The sequence below is a fragment of the Erinaceus europaeus genome, chromosome 2, assembly GCF_950295315.1.
Source record: "Erinaceus europaeus chromosome 2, mEriEur2.1, whole genome shotgun sequence".
Taxonomy (NCBI): Eukaryota; Metazoa; Chordata; class Mammalia; order Eulipotyphla; family Erinaceidae; genus Erinaceus; species Erinaceus europaeus.
Window position 1 is genome coordinate 107,447,194 of NC_080163.1, and position 22,428 is coordinate 107,469,621.

The following is a 22,428-nucleotide window of genomic DNA, read 5'->3' on the forward strand; positions in this document are numbered from 1 at the left end:
TTTCCCCCCCTAAGTTCTGCTTCAAGTGTTTAAACACTGCTTCAATTCTCCTTTTTGGCATAAGCACATATATTAAAAAGATGTTCAAGTAATTATCAATAGTTAGACTTTTTCTCCCTTCTTGTTCTTGAGGATTTGCTTCCCTTCAAAAGTTAACAAGGCAGCCTTGCAAACAGGTGGACTAAGATCTGATTTTATCCAACCAATATGTGCATGTGACATATAGAAAAATGTAATAGAGAGTTATATAGAATAGTATGGCATAATATACAATATAATTTCATATAGTGTCACAGACCAGGATGTGGTAATCTAATTTAATATTATATGAGAAGGTATTATACCATGGGTATGGAGTTGTCACATCTTATTATATATAAGGGGCAAGTATCATATGGCTACCTTCACCTTCAGAAGAAGCCTCTGGAATTTATTTGCATTTCCTGCAGCGGAGCTGGTGCTAGAATACACAGCAGAGGAGGGAGGTGTTGGCAAGTGGGGGTGGGAGAGGTGTTGCAGGCTTTGTAATTCAGAATGTTGGAGCTGGGGCAGCTGGTTCTTGATCTCCTCTTCCCTTAGTTTCCAGGAACTTGACTGCCTAATTCTCAGTCTCCTTATCTATCATTTTGCCCCATGTTTGAAGTGCTCTGATCTATATTCAACACTGTTTCCAGAGCCCCAGAGAAGATCCCAGGCAGGCCTTCTCTGGTCTGTATGGTGAGTTGGCTGATGAGCTCCCAGGTCAGGCTAGCTTGGGGTTCTGGGTAGAAATGGAGCAATAGTGCCTTAGAGAAACTTCAGCTTCAGGGTTCTCACTTCCATGAGTTTCTTCCCAGTCTCTGCACCTGTATTCTCACTGTGCATTCTTTTCTTATGTGGCAGTGGATTCTGCCACAAGTATGATACCTTCCAACAGAAATTTGTCCCTGAGACAAATTTCTCATTTTTCTATTTTTAGAGAGAGGGATGAAGAAAAGAGAGATAAGGAGAGACAGACAAGGAAGAGAGATGTGAAAGTACTCCCCCACCATCCATAGAGCTTTCTTGGTGTTGTCCATAATGTCCCCATGTGGTGCAGGACTCAAACCTAAGATCTCACACATAGTAAGAGAAACACCCTACTGGATAAACTGTCTCCTGGCCCATGTATACTTTTTCTTAAAGCAAAATTGGCCTCTCTCAATTTTAAATCATTAGAGTTCCACAAAACCTTTATTCTGGAATATGAATTTTGCTCCCTAAAAATAACAAGAGATGGGAGTTGGGCGGTAGTGCAGAGGTGCACGTGGTGCAAAGTGCAAGGAACTGTAGAAGGATCTCGATTCAAGCCCCTGGCTCTCCACCTGCAGGGGAGTCCCTTCACAAGAGGTGAAGCAGGTCTGCAGGTGTCTAGCTTTCTCGCTACCTCTCTGTCTTCCCCTCCCTTCTCCATTTCTTTCTGTCCTATCCAACAATGATGACATCAATAATAGCTACAACAATAAAACAACAAGGGCAACAAAAAAGGAATAAATAAATAAATATAAAATAATAATAATAATAAAAAGAATAACAAGAGATGTACAAGAAGGATCCATTACTACCTCCTTGCTTTTGGATGAACTGTGATGCTTGGAACCACAGCAATCATCTTGTGAATGGTGATCTGAGAGCTTAAATACCAGTGGTAGTGTCTGTGCTTTGTTAGCCTTCACCATTAGCTCTTGCATACAGACAGACATCTGCCATTCTTTTTTACCCTGTGGTTTGATCTAATTGCAAATCATTTTCAAATGTACATCTACAATAGCCTGTGCCCTCTTCAGAAACTAAATCCAAATAAGATATGCACAGGAATTTCCCTGAAGGCAGGCTTCCCTACCTTGTTAGGATGTCAAAAGATGATCCAAGAGCCTGGGGAATAAGCATGGAGCGAAGGCAGGTCAATACTTAGATGACGACGATGACAACAGAAGTCATTCAGACATGTGACCATTAGAGACGGCCCACACTACAGACTAATCTCTGTAAAATCAGGTTGGCAAACAAGGACCTGGATCTATGGAGTTTAGTTGGCCAAGCATTTCTCTTAAAGGCAAAAGCAAAGAGCAGCCTCTCCTTGCTGTTTGCTCACTGCCCTGCAGCAATAGCTTTGGTTCACAGTAATTGTTCCACTTTAAAGCTGAATAGGTTACATTGTGATCCAGGGTAATTGAGTTAAGACTTGGTTTGTTAAAACTCAAGGCAACTGGAGCCATGCAGTCTGAGACAGAGAAGCTGGGACCTATGCTATAGTTTGTGTCTCTGAAGTTACCTGACCAGAACTATTGCTTCTCCAAAGAAGGAAGTAATGCAACTAATGATGCTTCAGTGCAAACAGAGATTGTGATGCTTTATCTTTGAACTGCCTGACAGAACAGGCATAGAGAGTGAGCTGTCACACATTTGGCAATTACCTCTGTTATGAACCATCCTTCATCGGCTACTAGAGTCAAAGGAGAGACGAATTTTCCCTTCTTATAGTAGAATCTGCTTGGTATGGCGTCCTTTTCATAGACAGTCATATGCTCCACAGCTCTCAGTTTGTTATACACCTGCAACGAGAACCAAGAAAAAACAGCCTATCATTCCTTTTAAAAAATTATTATCTTTATTTATTGGATAGAAACAGACAGAAATTGAGAGGGAAGAGAAAGATAGGGACAAAGACAACAAGATACCTGTAGACCTGTTTGACCACTCGCAAAACTTTCCCTGTGCAGGTGGGATCTGGGGGCTTGAATCCTGGTCTTTGCTCATGGTGACATGTGTGTTCATCCAGGTGTACCACCACCTAGCCCCTCATTCTTGCCCATCAATAGATGTGGGTTTTATTGGAGCAGGGATGGAAGAAGGTCTTCACAAGATCAAGGGAATAACATACTGGAATAATTTGTCTACATAAAAGTGAGAATCACTTGTACATCTCAGAAAACAAGGTGACTTTATCTATTGATAGGTTGAATATCCACATAACTGTAACCTAACAAGTTAACTTACAGAGATAGAAAGTCTCTCATACATATAAAACCCTGTTGATGTTTAGAGGGAAAGATGATGTCAACAGGAACTATGACTGGCATTAGTGGAAGGAGCAAATTGGATCATGGTATCTTTTCTTATAGTGGAATACTAGATAGCAATAAAGATGAAATAGATAACAGTTACACAGACCGCCTAGAAGATCTCCAAGATCTCGGTCTGAGGGGAGAAAAAGCAAGTTTTAGGAGAATACAGACAAAATTATTCATAGTCACTACAAAACTGAGGAGTGTGTATGACAAACTTACAAAGAGAATTGTGCTGGTGATAACTCAAAATTTAAAACAGTGATTTCCTGAAGAGGGGAAGAAGTAATGGGGGTATAGAGAGAGCACACAAGAGACATCACAGATAGTGTAATGTCCTCTTCTTCCCATGTTTAGTGAATATAAACTGTTGTGGCATTACCCTTTATGCCTCACATAGGTTTCATAATAATTTTTTGAATATCCTCAATAATTAAAACAAAATTTAGCATAAAGATGTTTATGTTAGAACTGATATAACAAACTTAAATACAGACGATACATTTATCTGTCTGATGCTAAACGCCACCTAGTTCAAAGAAGGATCATTTGTTCTTTGATCTGACCTAAAACATATCCTACTTAGATTTCAACCTTAATGTTTTAGTAACTGTTCACCATGGTAATTCATCATACTACCAATTTCTTGATAGACTTTGTATACCTTTGCAATATTTAACAGCAGCTTAACTGTTTATGGATGAAATTGAAATCAATAGGCTGATACTGACTTGCTGGCCATTAGCCAAATCAAGGAGGTCTCGAAACTTTACATCAGGCTCAACCTGACGCTGTTGACTGGCTACGGAAGAAGGGTAAACGTTAGAAGAAGAAGCCAAATCAGGCTTATATCCTGGGCAGGAAAGAGTATAAAACTGAGTTCATCAGCTTAGCTCTAAAATATATATATAATTCATACCCAGGCAGTTTAGTAGAGGATTTCTGCTGATCCCATAAGTTACGATGTTCTGCTTGTGAGACCCCTAGTTTCTAAAACAAACAAAGTGCTTTTGCTGAAAGACTCTGGGAAAGTGAGAATCTGGTCACACAGAGAAAGCCTCACAAATTGTTGTGTCCATCATGTGACCAACTGTTACCCAAACAGCCATTGCATTTGGGTAATCCACAACTGCTGTAAGTAGCTTGCAGCCTTCTGTTACCAACACCACACTGGAACAAAGCTTCTTAGCTTAGAGGCTGCTGAAGCTCAAACTTTCGGGACATGGTGTATTGCTAAGTGCCTAAATGGGGATGCAGAGCACCCTCTTTGCCAGGGAAGCAGGATTTCTTTGCAAGAAGTCACTTACTATAGGAACTCCTAGTGGGTCAACTTTAGGAATCTCATGGAAACATTGTATAAATAAACATTCGCTGCAGAGCATTGGGACCAGAGTATGGACTCACAAGTGGCTAAAGCTGGGGAGAAGTAGCATTGTAGGAAACTGTTCCTCAACCTCCCCAAACAGGCAGGTCTTAAACTTGTATATGAGAATAGGTTGAGAGAAAGTCTTTCTACGTGGGCCAAACCAGAAAGACTTGAACTCCCCCCCCCACCGAACCCAGTGTTCCATTAATATTGTAAGTGACTCATTAGAAAAGGAGTTGACATTCAAACTCCATTTTTAAGGCTGGCAAAATTGCTCACGTGAATAGTGCACTACTTTGCCCCCGTCACAACGAAGGAAACTTTGGCTTTCCCCTTCCTCTTTGTCACTGTCTCTGTCTGAAAAACTCATTCCCATGCTGATTATCTTTTTCCTTCTTTTTTAAATGTCATGATGGTGGGGGGGGAGCAGCAAAAGAAATTATTTGCAGGAGGGGAAGATGGCGGACTGAGAAGCTGCTAACAGCGTGTTCTCTGATCACATCTTCTGGAAATGGTAGGATTTTCTGCCTTTAGCAGGCCTGTCAATAAGGGGTGACACCAAAGAGGTGATTATAATTTAATTTGGGTTAAGAATTAGAGTACAGGTGACATGGACTAGCGGGCGGGCTGCTCCAGACTTCCCAGGCGGCACCGGGCAAGGCGAGTGCGCCGGGCATTGTCCTCCACCCAGGAAGGCGGCTCCCCCGCCGGTTGCAGAGCACTGCTGGGCGGCGGGCAGAGGACCCGGAGAGAGCACTTTAGCTCGGGGGCTTTCTCTTGGGAGTCTCCAGGGACCACCACAACCCTGAGGGCGGATCCAAAGACTTCTTGAGTATAGCTCTCATTGGATCAAAGGACTTGGAGCTAGTTTTCATTTTCGAGAAATCCTTTTAAAAAGTCTGGGGGGGGGGGGTTTCCCGGAAGATGGCGGATGGAGAAGCTGCTAGCCTCTGAGCTCCAAACACATTCCCTGGAAACAATAGGATTTTCTGCCTTTAGCAGGCCAGCCAATAAGGTGTCATAGTGGTGACAAAGAGATGACTATAACTTAATTTGGGTTAAGAATTAGAGTAGGGGAAAAAAATTCTTTTTTCTTCCTTTTAATTTTCAAGCATACATCCTTCCCGCCCCCCCCCATAAGCAGTCCCTGGGGACCAGCTCCTAGCAGGATACCCCATACCACCAAACAGGGTATTTTTTTTTTTAATTCACTGATACACATTTGGGAAGTTCCTTGCACTGCTCTTTAATTACAACTCTTTTTCTTATCTTCTCCCTTTTCTCTCTCTTGTCTCTCTCTCTCTCTTTTTTTTTATCTTGTCATACACTTCTTCTTTCTTCTTTGCCTTTCTGAATTTGTGAATTACTTTGGGGAAGAAATCTGACAAAGAGTGGACTCTCTATGTGTGTATCTCTGCTCTAGTTCCCTTTCCCCTCTTGTTACCCCTAGAATATACAGTGGATAGTAGATTTGCATAACTGTCTATTCTTGCTATCCTCTCTCTTCTCTTTCTTCACTGGGATTTGGTTACTATTTTTTCACGGACTGGAGAAATTGTTTGGCTAACTGGTAACGATTAAACTACTTCAATACTTACTTCAGTTGCTACTGTAATTCCGGAGGTTGGTGAGTGCAATTGTCATAAAGGTATTTAGTACAGTGCTACTTTAACTCAAGACACAACAACTGAGGAACAACAGAGCATAAAAATAAGAAACACATAAATCAAAAAAAATGGGTAGATTAAAAACAAATAAAACTGCTACTCCAATGAATGAAGACAAGAGCCCAGAAGAAACTACAAATCATCCAGAAGTAACCATAGATAAGAAAAGTATGCAAGCAATAATAAACTTATTAATCACAGAAATGAAAACAACATTGGAGGAAAGGAATGGCAGTATTAGGGAAACAACAGTTGAGACCCCCAAGGAAAATACTGATTATCTTGAGGCAATCAGAGAACTGAAAGCTGAAATAGCTGTAATGAAGAAAGAAGCTGAGGGAAGGGAAAGCAGACTAACAGAAGCAGAAAACAGAATTAGTCAGACAGAGGATGAGTTAGAGAAAACGAAGAAAGAGGTGAAAGAGCTTAAAAAGAGATTGAGAGACACTGAAAACAACAAAAGAGACATATGGGATGATCTCAAAAGAAGTAACATTTGTATAATTGGACTGCCAGAGGAAGAAAGAGAGGAAGGGGAAGCAAACATTCCAGAGGAAATAATAGAAGAAAACTTCCCAGACCTGAATAACAGAAAGGACATCAAGGTTCAAGAGGCCCAGAGAGTACCAAACAGAATCAACCCAGACCTGAAGACACCAAGACACATCATAGTCACAATGAGAAGAAGTAAGGATAAAGAAAGGATCCTAAAGGCTGCAAGAGAGAAACAAAAAGTCACATACAAGGGAAAACCCATAAGATTATCTGCAGACTTCTCCACTCAAACTCAAAAAGCCAGAAGGGAGTGGCAAGATATCTATCGAGCCCTGAATGAAAAAGGGTTTCAACCAAGGATAATATATCTTGCTAGACTTTCATTCAAGCTAGATGGAGGGATCAAAACCTTTTTAGACAAACAACAGTTAAAGGAGGCAACTATCACCAAGCCGGCCCTGAAAGAGGTACTAAAAGACCTCTTATAAACAAGAACATCGCTATAATACTTGCAATATATCAGAGTAAACAAATTGTTTTTTAGAACAATGGCACTACAATACATTAAATCCATAATATCAATAAATGTCAATGGCTTAAACTCACCCATCAAAAGGCACAGGGTGGGGGGATGGATCAGAAAACATAATCCAATCATATGCTGCTTGCAAGAATCCCATCTGTCACAACAAGATAAACACAGACTTAAAGTGAAAGGATGGAAAACTATCATACAGGCTAACGGTCCACAAAAAAGGGCAGGAACAGCCATTCTCATCTCAGACACGATAGATTTTAAATTAAATAAAGTAATAAAAGATAGGCAAGGACATTACATAATGATTAGAGGATCAATCAGCCAAGAAGACTTAACAATTATTAACATCTATGCACCCAATGAGGAAGCACCTAAATACATTAAGCATCTACTGAAGAATTTCAAAAATACATCAATAGTAATACAATAATAGTGGGAGACTTCAATACCCCACTCTCACACTTAGACAGATCAACAAAGCAGAGAACCAATAAAGATACAAGAGAATTGAATGAAGAGATTGACAGACTAGACCTCTTGGACATTTTCAGACTCCTCCACCCCCCAAAACTGGAATACATCTTCTTTTCAAATCTACATAACACATACTCAAGGATAGACCACATGTTAGGCCACAAAGACAGCATCAATAAATTCAAGAGCATTGAAATCATCCCAAGTATCTTCTCAGACCACAGCGGAGTAAAACTAACATTTAACAACAAACGGAAAATTATTAAAAGACATAGAATTTGGAAACTAAACAACATGCTCCTTAAGAACCACTGGGTCAGAGACTCACTCAAACAGGAAATTCAAATGTTCCTGGAAACTAATGAAAATGAAGACACAACCTATCAAAATATTTGGGACACAGCTAAAGCAGTACTGAGAGGGAAACTTATAGCCATACAATCACATATTAAACACCAAGAAGAAGCTCAAATGAATGACCTTACTGCACACCTCAAGGACTTAGAGGAAGAGGAACAAAGGAACCCTAAAGCAACCAGAAGGACAGAAATCACTAAAGTTAGAGCAGAAATAAACAACATCGAAAATAAAAGAAGCATACAAAAGATCAATGAAGCCAAATGTTGGTTCTTTGAAAGATTAAACAAAATTGACAAACCCCTAGCCAGACTCACCAAACAAAAAAGAGAGAAGACTCAAATTAATAAAATTGTAAACGATGCAGGAGATATCACAACTGACACCACAGAAATCCAGAGAATCCTGTGAAACTTCTATAAAGAACTATATGCCACCAAGCTAGAGAATCTGGAAGAAATGGAACAATTCCTAGAAACCTATGCACTTCCAAAACTGAACCAAGAAGAACTACAATATCTAAATGCATCAATCACAGACAAAGAAATTGAAACCATTATTAAGAATCTCCCCAACAACAAAAGTCCTGGACCAGATGGCTTCACAAATGAATTCTACAAAACTTTCAGGAAACAGTTAATACCCATACTTCTTAAGCTATTCCATAAGATTGAAGAAACAGGAATACTCCCTTCCACCTTTTATGAAGCCAACATCACCCTGAAACCAAAAGCTGATAGGAACAGAACAAAAAAGGAAAACTACAGACCAATATCTCTGATGAACATAGATGCCAAAATATTAAACAAGATCTTGGCCAACCGGATACAGCAACACATCAAAAAGATTGTTCATCATGACCAAGTGGGATTCATCCCAGGAATGCAAGGCTGGTTCAACATCCGTAAGTCAATCAATGTCATTCACCACATCAATAAAAGCAAAGCCAAAAACCACATGATTATCTCAATAGATGCAGAGAAAGCCTTTGACAAAATCCAACACCCATTCATGCTCAAAACTCTACAAAAAATGGGAATAGATGGAAAATTCCTCAAGATAGTGGAGTCTATATATAGCAAACCTACAGCCAACATCATACTCAATGGACAGAAGCTGAAAGCATTCCCCCTCAGATCGGGGACTAGACGGGGCTGTCCACTGTCACCGTTACTCTTCAACATAGTATTGGAAGTTCTTGCCATAGCAATCAGGCAAGAGAAAGAAATCAAAGGGATACAGATTGGAAGGGAAGAAGTCAAGCTCTCACTATTTGCAGATGATATGATAGTATACATAGAAAGACCTAAAGAATCCAGTAGAAAATTACTGGAAGTTATTAGGCAATATAGCAAGGTATGAGGGTACAAAATCAATGTACAAAAATCAGTGGCATTTCTTTATGAAAACACTAAATCTGAAGAAGAAGACATCCAGAAATCACTCCCATTTACTGTTTCAGCAAAATCAATCAAATACCTAGGAATAAAGTTGACCAAAGAAGTGAAAGACTTGTATACTGAAAACTATGAGTCGCTACTCAAGGAGATAGAAACTGATACCAAGAAATGGAAAGATATCCCATGCTCATGGATTGGAAGAATAAATATCATCAAAATGAATATTCTCCCCAGAGCCATATACAAATTTAATGCAATACCCATCAAAGTTCCACCAAGCCTCTTTAAGAGAATAGAACAAACACTACAATCATTTATCTGGAAACTGAAAACACCTAGAATTGCCAAAACCATCCTAAGGAAAAGAAACAGAAATGGAGGCATCACACTCCCAGACCTTAAACTATATTATAAAGCCATCATCATCAAAACAGCATGGTACTGGAACAAAAATAGGCACACAGACCAGTGGAACAGAATTGAAAGCCCAGAAGTAAATCCCAACACCTATAGGCATCTAATCTTTGATAAGGGGGCCCAAAGGATTAAATGGAAGAAGAAGGCTCTCTTCAATAAATGGTGCTGGGAAAACTGGGTTGAAACATGCAGAAGAATGAAATTGAACCACTTTATCTCACCAGAAACAAAAATCAACTCCAAATGGATCAAAGACCTAGATGTCAGACCAGAAACAATCAAATACTTAGAGGAAAACATTGGTAAAACATTTTCCCACATACACCTCAAGGACATCTTTGATGAATCAAACCCAATTGCAAGGAAGACTAAAGCAGAAACAAACTAATGGGACTACATCAAATTTAAAAGCTTCTGCACATCCAAATAAACTATTAAACAAACAGAGAGACCCCTAACAGAATGGGAGAAGATCTTCACATGCCAGACATCAGACAAAAAACTAATCACCAAAATATATAAAGAGCTCAGCAAACTTAGCACCAAAAAAGCAAATGACCCCATCCAAAAATGGGCAGAGGATATGAATAAGACATTCACTCAGAGGAGATCCAAAAGGCTAACAAACATATGAAAAACTGCTCTAGGTCACTGATTGTCAGAGAAATGCAAATTAAGACAACACTAAGATACCACCTCACTCCTGTAAGAATGGCATACATCAAAAAGGACAGCAGCAACAAATGCTGGAGAGGTTGTGGGGACAGAGGAACCCTTTTACATTGCTGGTGGGAATGTAAATTGGTACAGCCTCTGTGGAGAGCAGTCTGGAAAACTCTCACAAGGCTAGACATGGACCTTCCATAGGATCCAGTAATTCCTCTCCTGGGGTTATACCCCAAGGACTCCATAACACCCAACCAAAAAGAGGTCTGTACTCCTATGTTCATAGCAGCACAATTCATAATAGCTAAAACCTGGAAGCAACCCAGGTGCCCAACAACAGATGAGTGGCTGAGAAAGCTGTGGTATATATACACAATGGAATACTATGCAGCTATCAAAAACAATGAACCCACCTTCTCTGACCCATCTTGGACAGAGCTAGAAGGAATTATGTTAAGTGAACTAAGTCAGAAAGATAAAGATGAGTATGGGATGATCCCACTCATCAACAGAAGTTGAGTAAGAAGATCTGAAAGGGAAACTAAAAGCAGGACCTGATCAAATTGTAAGTAGGGCACCAAAGTAAAAACCCAGTGGTGAGGGGTAGACACGCAGCTTCCTGGCCAGTGGGGGGTGGGAGTGGGTGGGAGGGATGGGTCACAGTCCTTTGGTGGTGGGAATGGTGTTTATGTACACTCCTAGCAAAATGTAGACATATAAATCACTAGTTAATTAATATGAGAGGGGGAAAATCAATTGTATGTCTCAAAGTTTCTCAAAAGACAAACTGAATCTTTTTAATATATAGGCTATGTATTTGATATGCGGACTCTCTCAAAAGCCTAGACCAAGTAGATTAGAAGCATCCAATAGCACAGCTATATACAAGATACCGGATACTGTACAGCAAACCATAACAAAGGGACTTTTCAAAGTTAACCCAATTAACAAATAATGTGATGATAATATTAACTATCGATTGTCTTTTTGAACCCTAAGACAGCAGGAACCTCACATCTCCACTATAGAGCCCCTACTTCCCCCAGTCCTGGAACCCTTGGATATGGTCCACTTTCCCGTATGCATCTCCCAATCCATACCAAATAATATTGCATCCGCCGATCACAACCTAACCAACGCAACGATTGCCACCTCAACATGCTTCACCTCAGACTGTATCCAGAGACTTCACGTGTGGAATGACAACCCTTCAGCTTCATTACTTGGGTGAGACCTTTCCTTTTATAGTACACTCTAATTTCATCTCAGGTAGTTCACTTTCTAACAAAGTCCCATAACCTAGATATACACCAGTTTCTGTGAGAGAGAGCTTATGTGCACATGTATCCATTAACTACTGCAAAATATATACCTGAAAGCAGAAGTACACTAGAGTTTGTAGTGAGTACCTCCCTAACACTTCCTCTCCACTATTCCAAGCTTTGGATCCATGATTGCTCAACAAATTGTTTGGCTTCATATGTTAACTCTCTTCTCAATCACCAGGTTCCAGATGCCACCAGGATGCTGGCCAGGCTTCCCTGGATTGAAGACCCCACCAATGTGTCCTGGAGCTCAGCTTCCCCAGAGACACACCTTACTAGGGAAAGAGAGAGGCAGACTGGGAGTATGGACCGACCAGTCAACGCCCATGTTCAGCGGGGAAGCAATTACAGAAGCCAGACCTTCTACCTTCTGCAACCCACAATGACCCTGGGTCCATGCTCCCAGAGGGCCAGAGAATGGGAAAGCTATCATGGGAGGGGGTGGGTTATGGGGATTGGGTGGTGGGAATTGTGTGGAGTTGTACCCCTCCTACCTTATGTTTTTGTTCATTAATCCTTTCTTAAATAAAAATTTAAAAAAAAAGAAATTATTTGCATACTGTACTTTTTTTTGCCTGACTTCAAGCCTGGCCCTTACCATAATGAAATGATAGTATAGTTACTTTCATTCTCTGCCTCTCTGCCTCTCTCTAAAATAAAATCAGGGGTCTAGCGGTAGTGCAGCGGGTTAAGCACACATGGCGCAAAGCACAAGGACCTGCGTAAGAAGGATCCCGTTTCGAGCCCCTGGCTCCTCACCTGCAGGAGGGTTGCTTCATGGGAGGTGAAGCAGGTCTGCAGGTGTCTATCTCTCTCTCCCCTCTCAGTCTTCCCCTCCTTTCTCCATTTCTCTCTGTCCTATCCAACAACAACATCAGTAACATTAATAACCACAACAACGATAAACCAACAAGGACAATGAAAGGGAAAACATAGCTTCCAGCAGTGGATTCATGGTGTAGGCAACTGAGCCCTGGAGGCAAAAAAAAAAAAATCTAATAAATACATATGTCAAAAAAATAATGCCATTGGGCAATGAGCCCAGAATTTGTGCATGAGTGATACCATTGCTGAGTGATATCCTTGGTCCCAGTACTTTCATTCTTTGTTTTGGAAAGAGAGAAGGAACTACAGACACAGAGAGGGGAGACACATCAAAGCACTGCTCCACCATCCGTGCTGCTTCCCTGTGTTGCCACTTCTTGGGTTCAGAGTCTTCAATGCTCTGGAGGTACCCTCCCCCCTGGGTGACCCATCTCCCCATCTCACAAGTTGGTGTACAATTATGCATGCCAGACACAAAGAATCCAATGTTCTTTCAATAAGAACACAAGGGAGTCGGGCAGTAGCACAGCGGGTTAAGCGCAGGTGGCACAAAGCACAAGGACCTGCAAAAGGATCCTGGTTCAAGCCCCTGGCTCCCCATCTGCAGGGGAGTCACTTCACAGGCAGTGAAGCAGGTCTGCAGGTGTCTGTCTTTCTCTACCCACCTCTGTCTTCGCCTCCTCTCTCCATTTCTCTCTGTCCTATCCAATAAACAACGATGACATCAATAACAACAACAATAACTACAACAATAAAACAAGGACAACAAAAGGTAATAAATAAACAAATATTTAAAAAAAGAAATAACACAAATGATAAATATAGCCCCCCCCCAATAAAATAACCCATTCAGGGCTGAGCACTTAACTCAGTGAAACCCAGAACATTCTTGGTGTCATTTGATTCCCACTAAATCCAATGAGGCAGAGACCATCTGGCCCATTTTCGAGAGATCCGGGTGAAGGAACAACTTGACCAGAGTCACTCAGAAAGGAAAAGGCAATGTCAGGGCTGCATGTCAGTGTCAGAGCAATGAGACAAAGACTAGGCTCAGGGTGGGGGTGAGTGGGGACCTGCTAGCTGCCACTGTCCTTTCCTCCCCCTGCTCTATCAGGGTGTTTCTTGCCTCTGAGTGTTTCCCGGGGGCTGGCCACAGGCTCACGACAGGCCCTCGGTCTTTCACTTGCTGCACGTCCCCCAGGCTGATGTACTGATTCAGCTCGATCACTTTGTCCATCCAGAAGATGTCAGTCATCCCATGGTCTGAGAAGATGATAACATTGAGGTTGTCCTGCAGCCCTCGCTCCTGTGGATGGACAGAGGCAGTTACGGTGGTACCAGAGAAGGACCCTCTCTCACCTGGGAGTCTGGGGAAGAATAGCTTGAACTTGCTCGAATTCAATAATAAAAATGAATGACATGGGCTGGGCAGTGGCATACTTGACTAAGTCCACATGTTGTTCAAGTCCTCGGTCCTGGCCTGCAAGGGGGAAGCTTCACAAGTGGTGAAGAGTGTTGAGGTTATCTCTCTTTGTCTCTCCCTCTCTGGGCTCTTGATTTCTCTGTCTTTATGCAGTAAATAAGTAAATATGAAAAACTAACAAAATACAGCTCTATTCTGGTGAAGGTGTGAAGAAAGAGGCACAGTTGTTGAGAAACTGAGAAATGGGGACTGCATGGTGGCACACCCAGTTAAGCGCACATAGTACTAAGTGCAAGAACCTGTGCAAGGCTCTGGGTTTGAATCACCAGTCCCCACCTGCAAGGGAGATGCTTCATGAGGAGTGAAGTAGGTCTGTAGGTGTCTATCTTTCTCTCTCCCCCTCCTATCTGAATTTCTCTCTATCTTATCCAATAAAATAGGAAAAATGGCCACCAGGAGCAGTGGATTCATAGTGCTGGCACAGAGCCCCAGCAAAATCCTGGAGGCTGAAAAAAAAAAAAAAAAAAAAAGCAAGAAAGAAAGAAACCGAGGAATGTAAAGTGGTGCAACCTCCTAAAGAAAACATTATGGGGGTTCCTCAAGCCCCAGTTCCTGCAAAGCTCTGAATTTCTTCTCCTATTGCTCAGCCATGAGAGACACAGGTCAGAATCCCAGCAGGACCCCCTGGGGAAGGGAATGTGAAACAAGTCCCCCCCCACCAAAAGATCTGCAAGTCACACATAAAAGGTTTCTAAGTTGTAGGGGTCCCTCTCTGTTTTAATCTTCTCTGGCTTTTCCCATAAGCTTATGTAGTAACATGACAACTATTACTCTTCCATTTGCAGATGCAAAAGACAACGGCATTGAGAAATTAAAATGAGAGCAGCTTTCTAGCATGGAATTAAAAGAAACAACTAAGGGCCTGGGAGGTGGTGCAGTGGATAAAAGAAACAGCTATAGTATCATTGAAGTTGTGGAGAAAAAGAAACTCTCACACTCTTTTAGTAGGCATGTAAATTGGTACAGACTGTGGAGAACTAGATGGCGAGTCTCCTTAAACAATTAAAAATAGAGGGGCTGGGAGTCGTCACACCTGGAAGAGTGCACACAGGTAACCATGCATGAGGACCTAGTATCTTTTTTATTTTCTTTTATTTATTTTTCTTTTTTTATTCTCCCACTTTTTAATTTTTATTTTATTAGTGATTTAATAATGATTGACAAGATTGTGGGATAAGAGGGGTACAATTCCACACAATTCCCACCACTAGAGTTCCATACCACATCCTCTTCATTGGAAACTTTTCTATTCTTTATCCTCTAGGGATATGGACCAAAGATCTTTATGAGGTGCAGAAGGTGGAAGGTCTGGCTTCTGTAATAGTTTCTCTGCTATACACGGGCATTGACAGGGAGGACCCAGTTTCAAGCTCCTGGTCCCCATCTGCAGTGGGGAAGCTTCAGGAGTAGTAAAGCTGTGCTAAAGATGTCTCTCCTTTTTTCCCTTTCTATGAAGAAAATAATAAAAATGATAAAATAAAAATGGAAACACTGAGGGGTAGGGTGGTAGTGCAGTGGATTAAGCGCATATGGAACAAAGCGCAAGGACCAGCATAAAGATCCCAGTTTGAGCCCCAACTCCCCACCTGCAGGGTTTCACTTCACAAGCATTGAAGCAGGTCTGCAGGTGTCTATCTTTTTCTCCCCCTTTCTGCCTCCTCTCTTCTCTTGATTTCTCTCTGTCCTATACAATCACACCAATGGCAAGAATAACAATAACAACAACAAGGGCAACAAAAAATGGAAAAAAATGGCCTCCAGAAGCAGTGGATTTGTTGTGCAGGCACCGAGCCCCAGAAATAACCATGGAGGCAAAAAAAAAAAAAAAAAAAAAGGAAACACTATATGACCCAGAAATACTACACATTGACATTTATGTAAGAGGCATGAAAACATGGGTTTAAAAGAATATATACAACCCCATGTTCATAGCTACATTATTCAAATTGTCAAGCTATGGAATCAACATAAGTGTCTGTCAACAGATGACTGGATAAAGAAGCTTTCATTCGTATACTACACAGTGATTAGAAAGATGAAGTTGTGTCCTTTGCTACAACATAGATAAAACTCAAGGTGATCATGCTAAATGAAATATGCCTTGAAGTACAAGACAATCCCAAGATTCTTCTTTACTCATGTGCAGAATGAACTAACAACTCAGAACAAAAGTAATTTTTAGATTCTGGGGGTGGGGCTATGATGACCAGAGGGAAAGGGATAGGGGTGGGAGGAATAGGTAGGGGCACTATTTTGATAGTATGAATGACACAGGAACACAAGTGGTGGGTGTGGTGAGCCTTGTAGAATTGTGGAGCTCTACTTGTGAAAATTTATAGCTGTATAGACCAGTAGAAAATCAGTACAACTTGATTTTAAAAATGAAAACAATAATCTTGCTTGAAGTCATTCAGTAAGGGTGTGGTATGAGCAGAGAGAAGACATGTCTAGGTTGGCTTCCATGCCAAGCTTGTTACAGACTTAGTAGGTTAGGTAGAGACTAGATCTACCTCTCTAGCTAAGCCAGGTCCTGACAGGGTCACTCCAGTCCCATTAACCTGGCTATAAGCCCAGGGGCTTCTTGGTGCCTGAAGAGATATTGTGTGAAGAGAATCCCATCAAAGCCTCGAGTTTGTGTAGTCAATAGCCAGAAGGGAGACTGAGGTGAGGATAAGGAGATTGAGGCAGAGAAGACAGAAAAACAGAGACAGAGAGAAAGCTAGCCCTGTCCTTGCTTTAGGTCACCTGGATCCACGTGGTCATGTATTTCAGCACAGTGTCCACAGCCCTCAGGGCATCTTTTCTCTGTGGAGACGAGGGACCATAGTGGTGGCCTTCCACATCGATGCGCTCATGGTATATGGCTGCCAGGTCAGCCCGGCCGCTTCTGGAAGGAGAGAGTGATAGGACACAGCTGAGGTTGCTGCCCTCCCTACCACCCTCTGCCCTCGCCCTGCCAGCATCCTCCCCTTTAAGCTCACAATCTTCTGTGGAGGCAGTGGCCACCGCTTCCCCACCCCCAGTTCTGATCTGGTGGGCTAGACCAGGTTGAATTTTTGAATTTTTGAAACCAACAAAGTTCAGGAGCTGGGAAATGGCTTCATGAGTATAACATGTACCCCTCCATACAGAGGTCCTGGGGTAAAGAACTAGCACCACACAGGAGCAGAATAAATGTCAATGGGGAAATGCCTGGTGGAGTGGTGCTTTGGTGTCTCTCTTCTCTCTGTGTTTGTCTTTCCCTGCTCACCCACCTCTAAATAAAGAATGAAAAATTAGGCTAGGGACATTATTCAGAGATGATTTATGTGTAAGTCTTTGAATTCTGTTCCAAGTAGCAGGATATCCAAGGGAGAAACTGGAAAAACCATACCATATAATAAATCTTCTTGGGGACAAAAATAACAGAGAAGGTGTTTGGGTCACTTCTTTTCTTGGTTCATGTATCCTTGCTTCTTGGGACTCAAAGAGAAGGGAAATGTGTTAACAGGCATGGGATAGATCTAACTTCCCCACCCTTACCACCTACTACCATCAGAAGATATAAAAAACTAGAAGCTGAGGATTGAGTGAGGCGCAGTGGATTCAACTTTGGATTCTCAAGTATGAACTCATCTCCTAAGTTAAGTTCATGGTGCCCCATGTGCCAAAGTGGTGCTCTGGGTCTCAGTCTATTTCTCCTATCTTATAAAGAAATAATGAAAGCAAAGCAAAGCAAAGCAAAGCAAAGCAAAGCAAAGCAAAGCAAAGCAAAGCAAAGCAAAGCAAAGCAAAGCAAAGCAAAGCAAAGCAAAGCAAAGCAAAGCAAGAAGCAAAGCTAGAAGCAAGGCCCAGGAGGTGGCTTGGCATTAGAGCAGATGACTTGCATGTCTGAGGCCCAAGTTCAATCCCTGGCACCACATATACCATACCAACACTGAATACTCTCTCTCTCTCTCTTATAAAATCAATATATAAATTGTCAAGAAAAACCCAAAGAAATCATTTAAAACATGACTATTCCATTTGTGTTAGGAGCCTCTCTAAATAAAGCTTTAGATTGTGGGTTTAACTGATGACCGGAGTAAGAATAAACCTTGTGAGATGGCTCATGAAAGGCAAGGAGCCCCATTTAGGGCTTGACATCATCACACACTGCATCCCCCTCAGTCCCCGACCATCCCATAGACTTTATTCCATGGGGATGTGGAAGGGTCAGCTCTGGGGTATGAATTCTGCTTTTCTTTCTTTGTTTTATTTAATTTTTTAATTTTTGTCACATTATACTATTTATTTATTGGGTAGAGACAGAGAGAAACTGAGATGGAAGAAAAGGATTGAGAAGGAGAAAGATATCAAGACATCAGCAGCACTGCTTCACAGTTTTTAAAACTTCTGACCTTCTGATGGGGTCTGGGCACTTAAAGCCTAGGTCCTTGAGCATGGGAATAAGTGTGCTCAACTGGGTGTGCCACCACTCAGGCCCTTTTTATTTATTTATTTTTAATTTCTGTATTATTTTTATTTATTGGAGACAGCCAGAAATTGAGATGAATGGGGTGGCAGAGAGGGAGAGAGACAAAGAGACACCTGCAGCCCTGCTTCACCACTCGCAAAGCTTCCCCCCTGCAGGTGACTTGAACCCGGGTCCTTGCACATGGTAACATGTGCACTCAATCAGGTATGCCACCACCGTGCCCTTTGATTTTGTTTTTTATGTAGCACTGGGAATTGAACTCAGTGCCTCACACATGCAAGGCAAGTCTTCTACTGCTGAGCCACTTCCCTGGCCCCAGAATGTGAAATCTAGCTGAAACCACACTGTCATGAGTCCCAGAAGACCTAAACTTCCTTGACTAGAGTTCTGATGCTAAAAAATCCAAGTTCAAATTGTCCATTTTGGTGTTCTTCTCCCTCTCTAACTTGTAAGATTTTTGTGCCCTGGGGTGTAATTCATTCTCTCCTGTATTGCTGCAGGAGATCTATTATTATTAACTGATTTGTTTCAATAATAGTAAGTGTCCGTAAGTGATATCTACTCTAGGTCAAGTACTATGAAAAGGGATTTTTAATGTAATTTTATTCCTGATTTAATATTGATTTATAAAATTGTAATATAATAAAGTATAAATTCTATATGTCTCCCACCACCAGAGTTCTGTGTCCCCATCCCTTCTACTGGAAACTGTAGAAGTTCTCCCAAGGTCACTGATAAGGGCTGATTCTATATTATATATCTATATTCCAATTTTTTAAATGGTGCTGCCTTCACTTCATTTCTTAGTCACCCTTACACCTTTTACCACTTTTCATATCTTTCCTTTTTTCCTCTATGTGAGAAGGGATTTTTACGTGCTAGCTTTACTAATTCTCATAGTTGTCCAGTAAGGTAGGGCTACATTGAACAGAGAGTTCAATACAGTTGCCAACAGCACACAACAAGTGAGAGATAAAGCAGGGACTCAAACTCAGATTTAGCTGATCCAACACTCTGAATGTAACACTAAGTTCCAGATGCTAGCAGGACAGATGCTACCAGACTTCCCTGGACAGACCACATATGTCCTGGAGCTCCGCTTCCTCAGAGCCCTTCCCCACTAGGGAAAGAGAGAGATAGAATGGGAGTATGGATCTACCTGCTAACGCCCATGTTCAGCAGGGAGGCAATAACAGAAGCCAGACCTTCCACCTTCTGCATCCCACAATGACCTTGGGTCCATACTCCCAGAGGGTTAAAGAATAGGAAAGCTATCAGGGGAGAGGATGGGAGGTGGGAACTGTGTGAAGTTGTACTCCTCTTACCCTATGGTTTTGCCAATGTTTCCTTTTTAAAAAAAAAAAAATCCCACACCTATGGACATCTAATCTTTGATAAGGGGGCCCAAAGGATTAAATGGAAGAAGAAGGCTCTCTTCAATAAATGGTGCTGGGAAAACTGGGTTGTAACATGCAGAAGAATGAAATTGAACCACTTTATCTCACCAGAAACAAAAATAAACTCCAAATGGATCAAAGACCTGGATGTCAGACCAGAAACAATCAAATACTTAAAGGAAAACATTGGTAAAACAGTTTCCCACCTACACCCCAAGGACATCTTTGATGAATCAAACCCAATTGCAAGGAAGACAAAAGAAGAAACAAATCAATGGGACTACATCAAATTGAAAAGCTTCTGCACATCCAAATAAACTATCACACAAACAAAGAGACCCCTCACAGAATGGGAGATCTTTACATGCCATACATCAAACAAGAAACTAATCACCAAAATATATAGAGAGCTCAGCAAATTTAGCCGCAAAAAAGCAAATGACCCCATCGAAAAATGGGCAGAGGATATGAACAAAACATTCACCTCAGAGGAGATCCAAAAGGCTAACAAACATATGAAAAACTGCTCTAGGTCACTGATTGTCAGAGAAATGCAAATTAAGACAACACTAAGATACCACCTCACTCCTGTAAGAATGGCAGACATCAAAAAGGACAGCAGCAACAAATGCTGGAGAGGTTGTGGGGACAGAGGAACCCTATTACATTGCTGGTGGGAATGTAAATTGGTACAGCCTCTGTGGAGAGCAGTCTGGAAAACTCTCACAAGGCTAGACATGGACCTTCCATAGGATCCAGTAATTCCTCTCCTGGGGTTATACCCCAAGGACTCCATAACACCCAACCAAAAAGAGGTGTGTACTCCTATGTTCATAGCAGCACAATTCATAATAGCTAAAACCTGGAAGCAACCCAGGTGCCCAACAACAGATGAGTGGCTGAGAAAGCTGTGGTATATATACACAATGGAATACTATGCAGCTATCAAAAACAATGAACCCACCTTCTCTGACCCATCTTGGACAGAGCTAGAAGGAATTATGTTAAGTGAGCTAAGTCAGAAAGATAAAGATGAGGATGAGATGATCCCACTCATCAACAGAAGTTGAGAAAGAAGATCTGAAAGGGAAACTAAAAGCAGGACCTGACCAAATTGTAAGTAGGGCACCAAAGTAAAAGCCCTGTGGTGAGGGGTAGACATGCAGCTTCCTGGGCCAGTGGAGGGTGGGAGTGGGTGGGAGGGATGGGTGACAGTCTTTTGGTGGTGGGAATGGTGTTTATGTACACTCCTAGCAAAATGTAGACATATAAATTAGTAGTTAATTAATATGAGAGGGGGAAAATCAATTGTATGTCTCAAAGTTTTTCAAAACACAAACTGAATCTTTTTAATATATAGGCTGTGTATTTGATATGCGGACTCTCTGAAAAGCCTAGACCAAGTAGATCAGAAGCATCCAATAGCACAGCTATATACAAGATACTGGGTACTGTACAGCAAATCCTAATAAAAGGACTTTTCAGAGTTAACCCAATTACCAAATAATGTGATGATAACATTAACTATCGATTGTCTTTTTGAACCCTAAGACAGCAGGAACCTCACATCTCCACTATAGAGCCCCTACTTCCCCCAGTCCTGGAACCCTTGGATGGGGCCCACATTCCTGTGCCTCTCCCAGTCCATATCAAATAATATTGCATCTGCCAATCACAACCTAACCAACACAACGATTGCCACCTCAACATGCTTCACTTCATACTGTGTCCAGAGACTTCACGTGTGGAATGACAACCCTTCAGCTTCATTACTAGGGTGAGACCTTTCCTTTCATAGTATACTCTAATTTCATCTCAGGCGGTTCACTTTCTAACAAAGTCCCAAAACCTAGATATACACCAGTTTCTGTGAGAGAGAGCATATGTTCACAGGTATCCATAAACTACTGTAAAATATATACCTGAAAGCAGAAGTACACTAAAGTTTGCAGTGAGTACCTCCCTAACACTTCCTCTCCACTATTCCAAGCTTTGGATCCATGATTGCTCAACAATTTGTTTGGCTTTGTATGTTAACTCTCTTTTCAGTCACCAGGTTCCAGATGCCATCAGGATGCTGGCCAGGCTTCCCTGGACTGAAGACCCCACCAATATGTCCTGGAGCTCAGCTTCCCCAGAGACCCACCCTACTAGGGAAAGAGAGAGGCAGACTGGGAGTATGGACCGACCAGTCAACGCCCATGTTCAGCAGGGAAACAATTACAGAAGCCAGACCTTTCACCTTCTGCAACCCACAATGACCCTGGGTCCGTGCTCCCATAGAGAATGGAAAAGCTATCAGGGGAGGGGGTGGGATATGGAGACTGGGTGGTGGGAATTGTGTGGAGTTGTACCCCTCCTACCCTATGGTTTTGTTAGTTTATCCTTTTTTAAATAAAAGAAAAAAGAATGAATAATAATAATAAAAAAATAATGAATGACTAAGTAAAAAAAATTTACTTATATATTCCCTTTT

General features: G+C 41.6%; 1 protein-coding gene across 4 annotated transcripts in view; it reads right to left on the minus strand.

Moving 5' to 3' along the window:
- The window catches only part of ENPP6 (ectonucleotide pyrophosphatase/phosphodiesterase 6), a 112,689-nt gene that overhangs the window by 25,185 nt on the left and 65,076 nt on the right, over positions 1–22,428 (minus strand). For all 4 annotated transcript variants that reach the window (XM_060184799.1, XM_060184788.1, XM_007534057.3 and 1 more), the window contains 3 exons: positions 16,845–16,986; positions 13,743–13,922; positions 2,436–2,573 (listed from right to left, as the gene is read on the minus strand). In XM_060184799.1, coding sequence (XP_060040782.1) covers positions 2,436–2,573; positions 13,743–13,922; positions 16,845–16,986 — 460 coding nt within the window. The remainder of the gene's footprint in view (positions 1–2,435; positions 2,574–13,742; positions 13,923–16,844; positions 16,987–22,428) is intronic.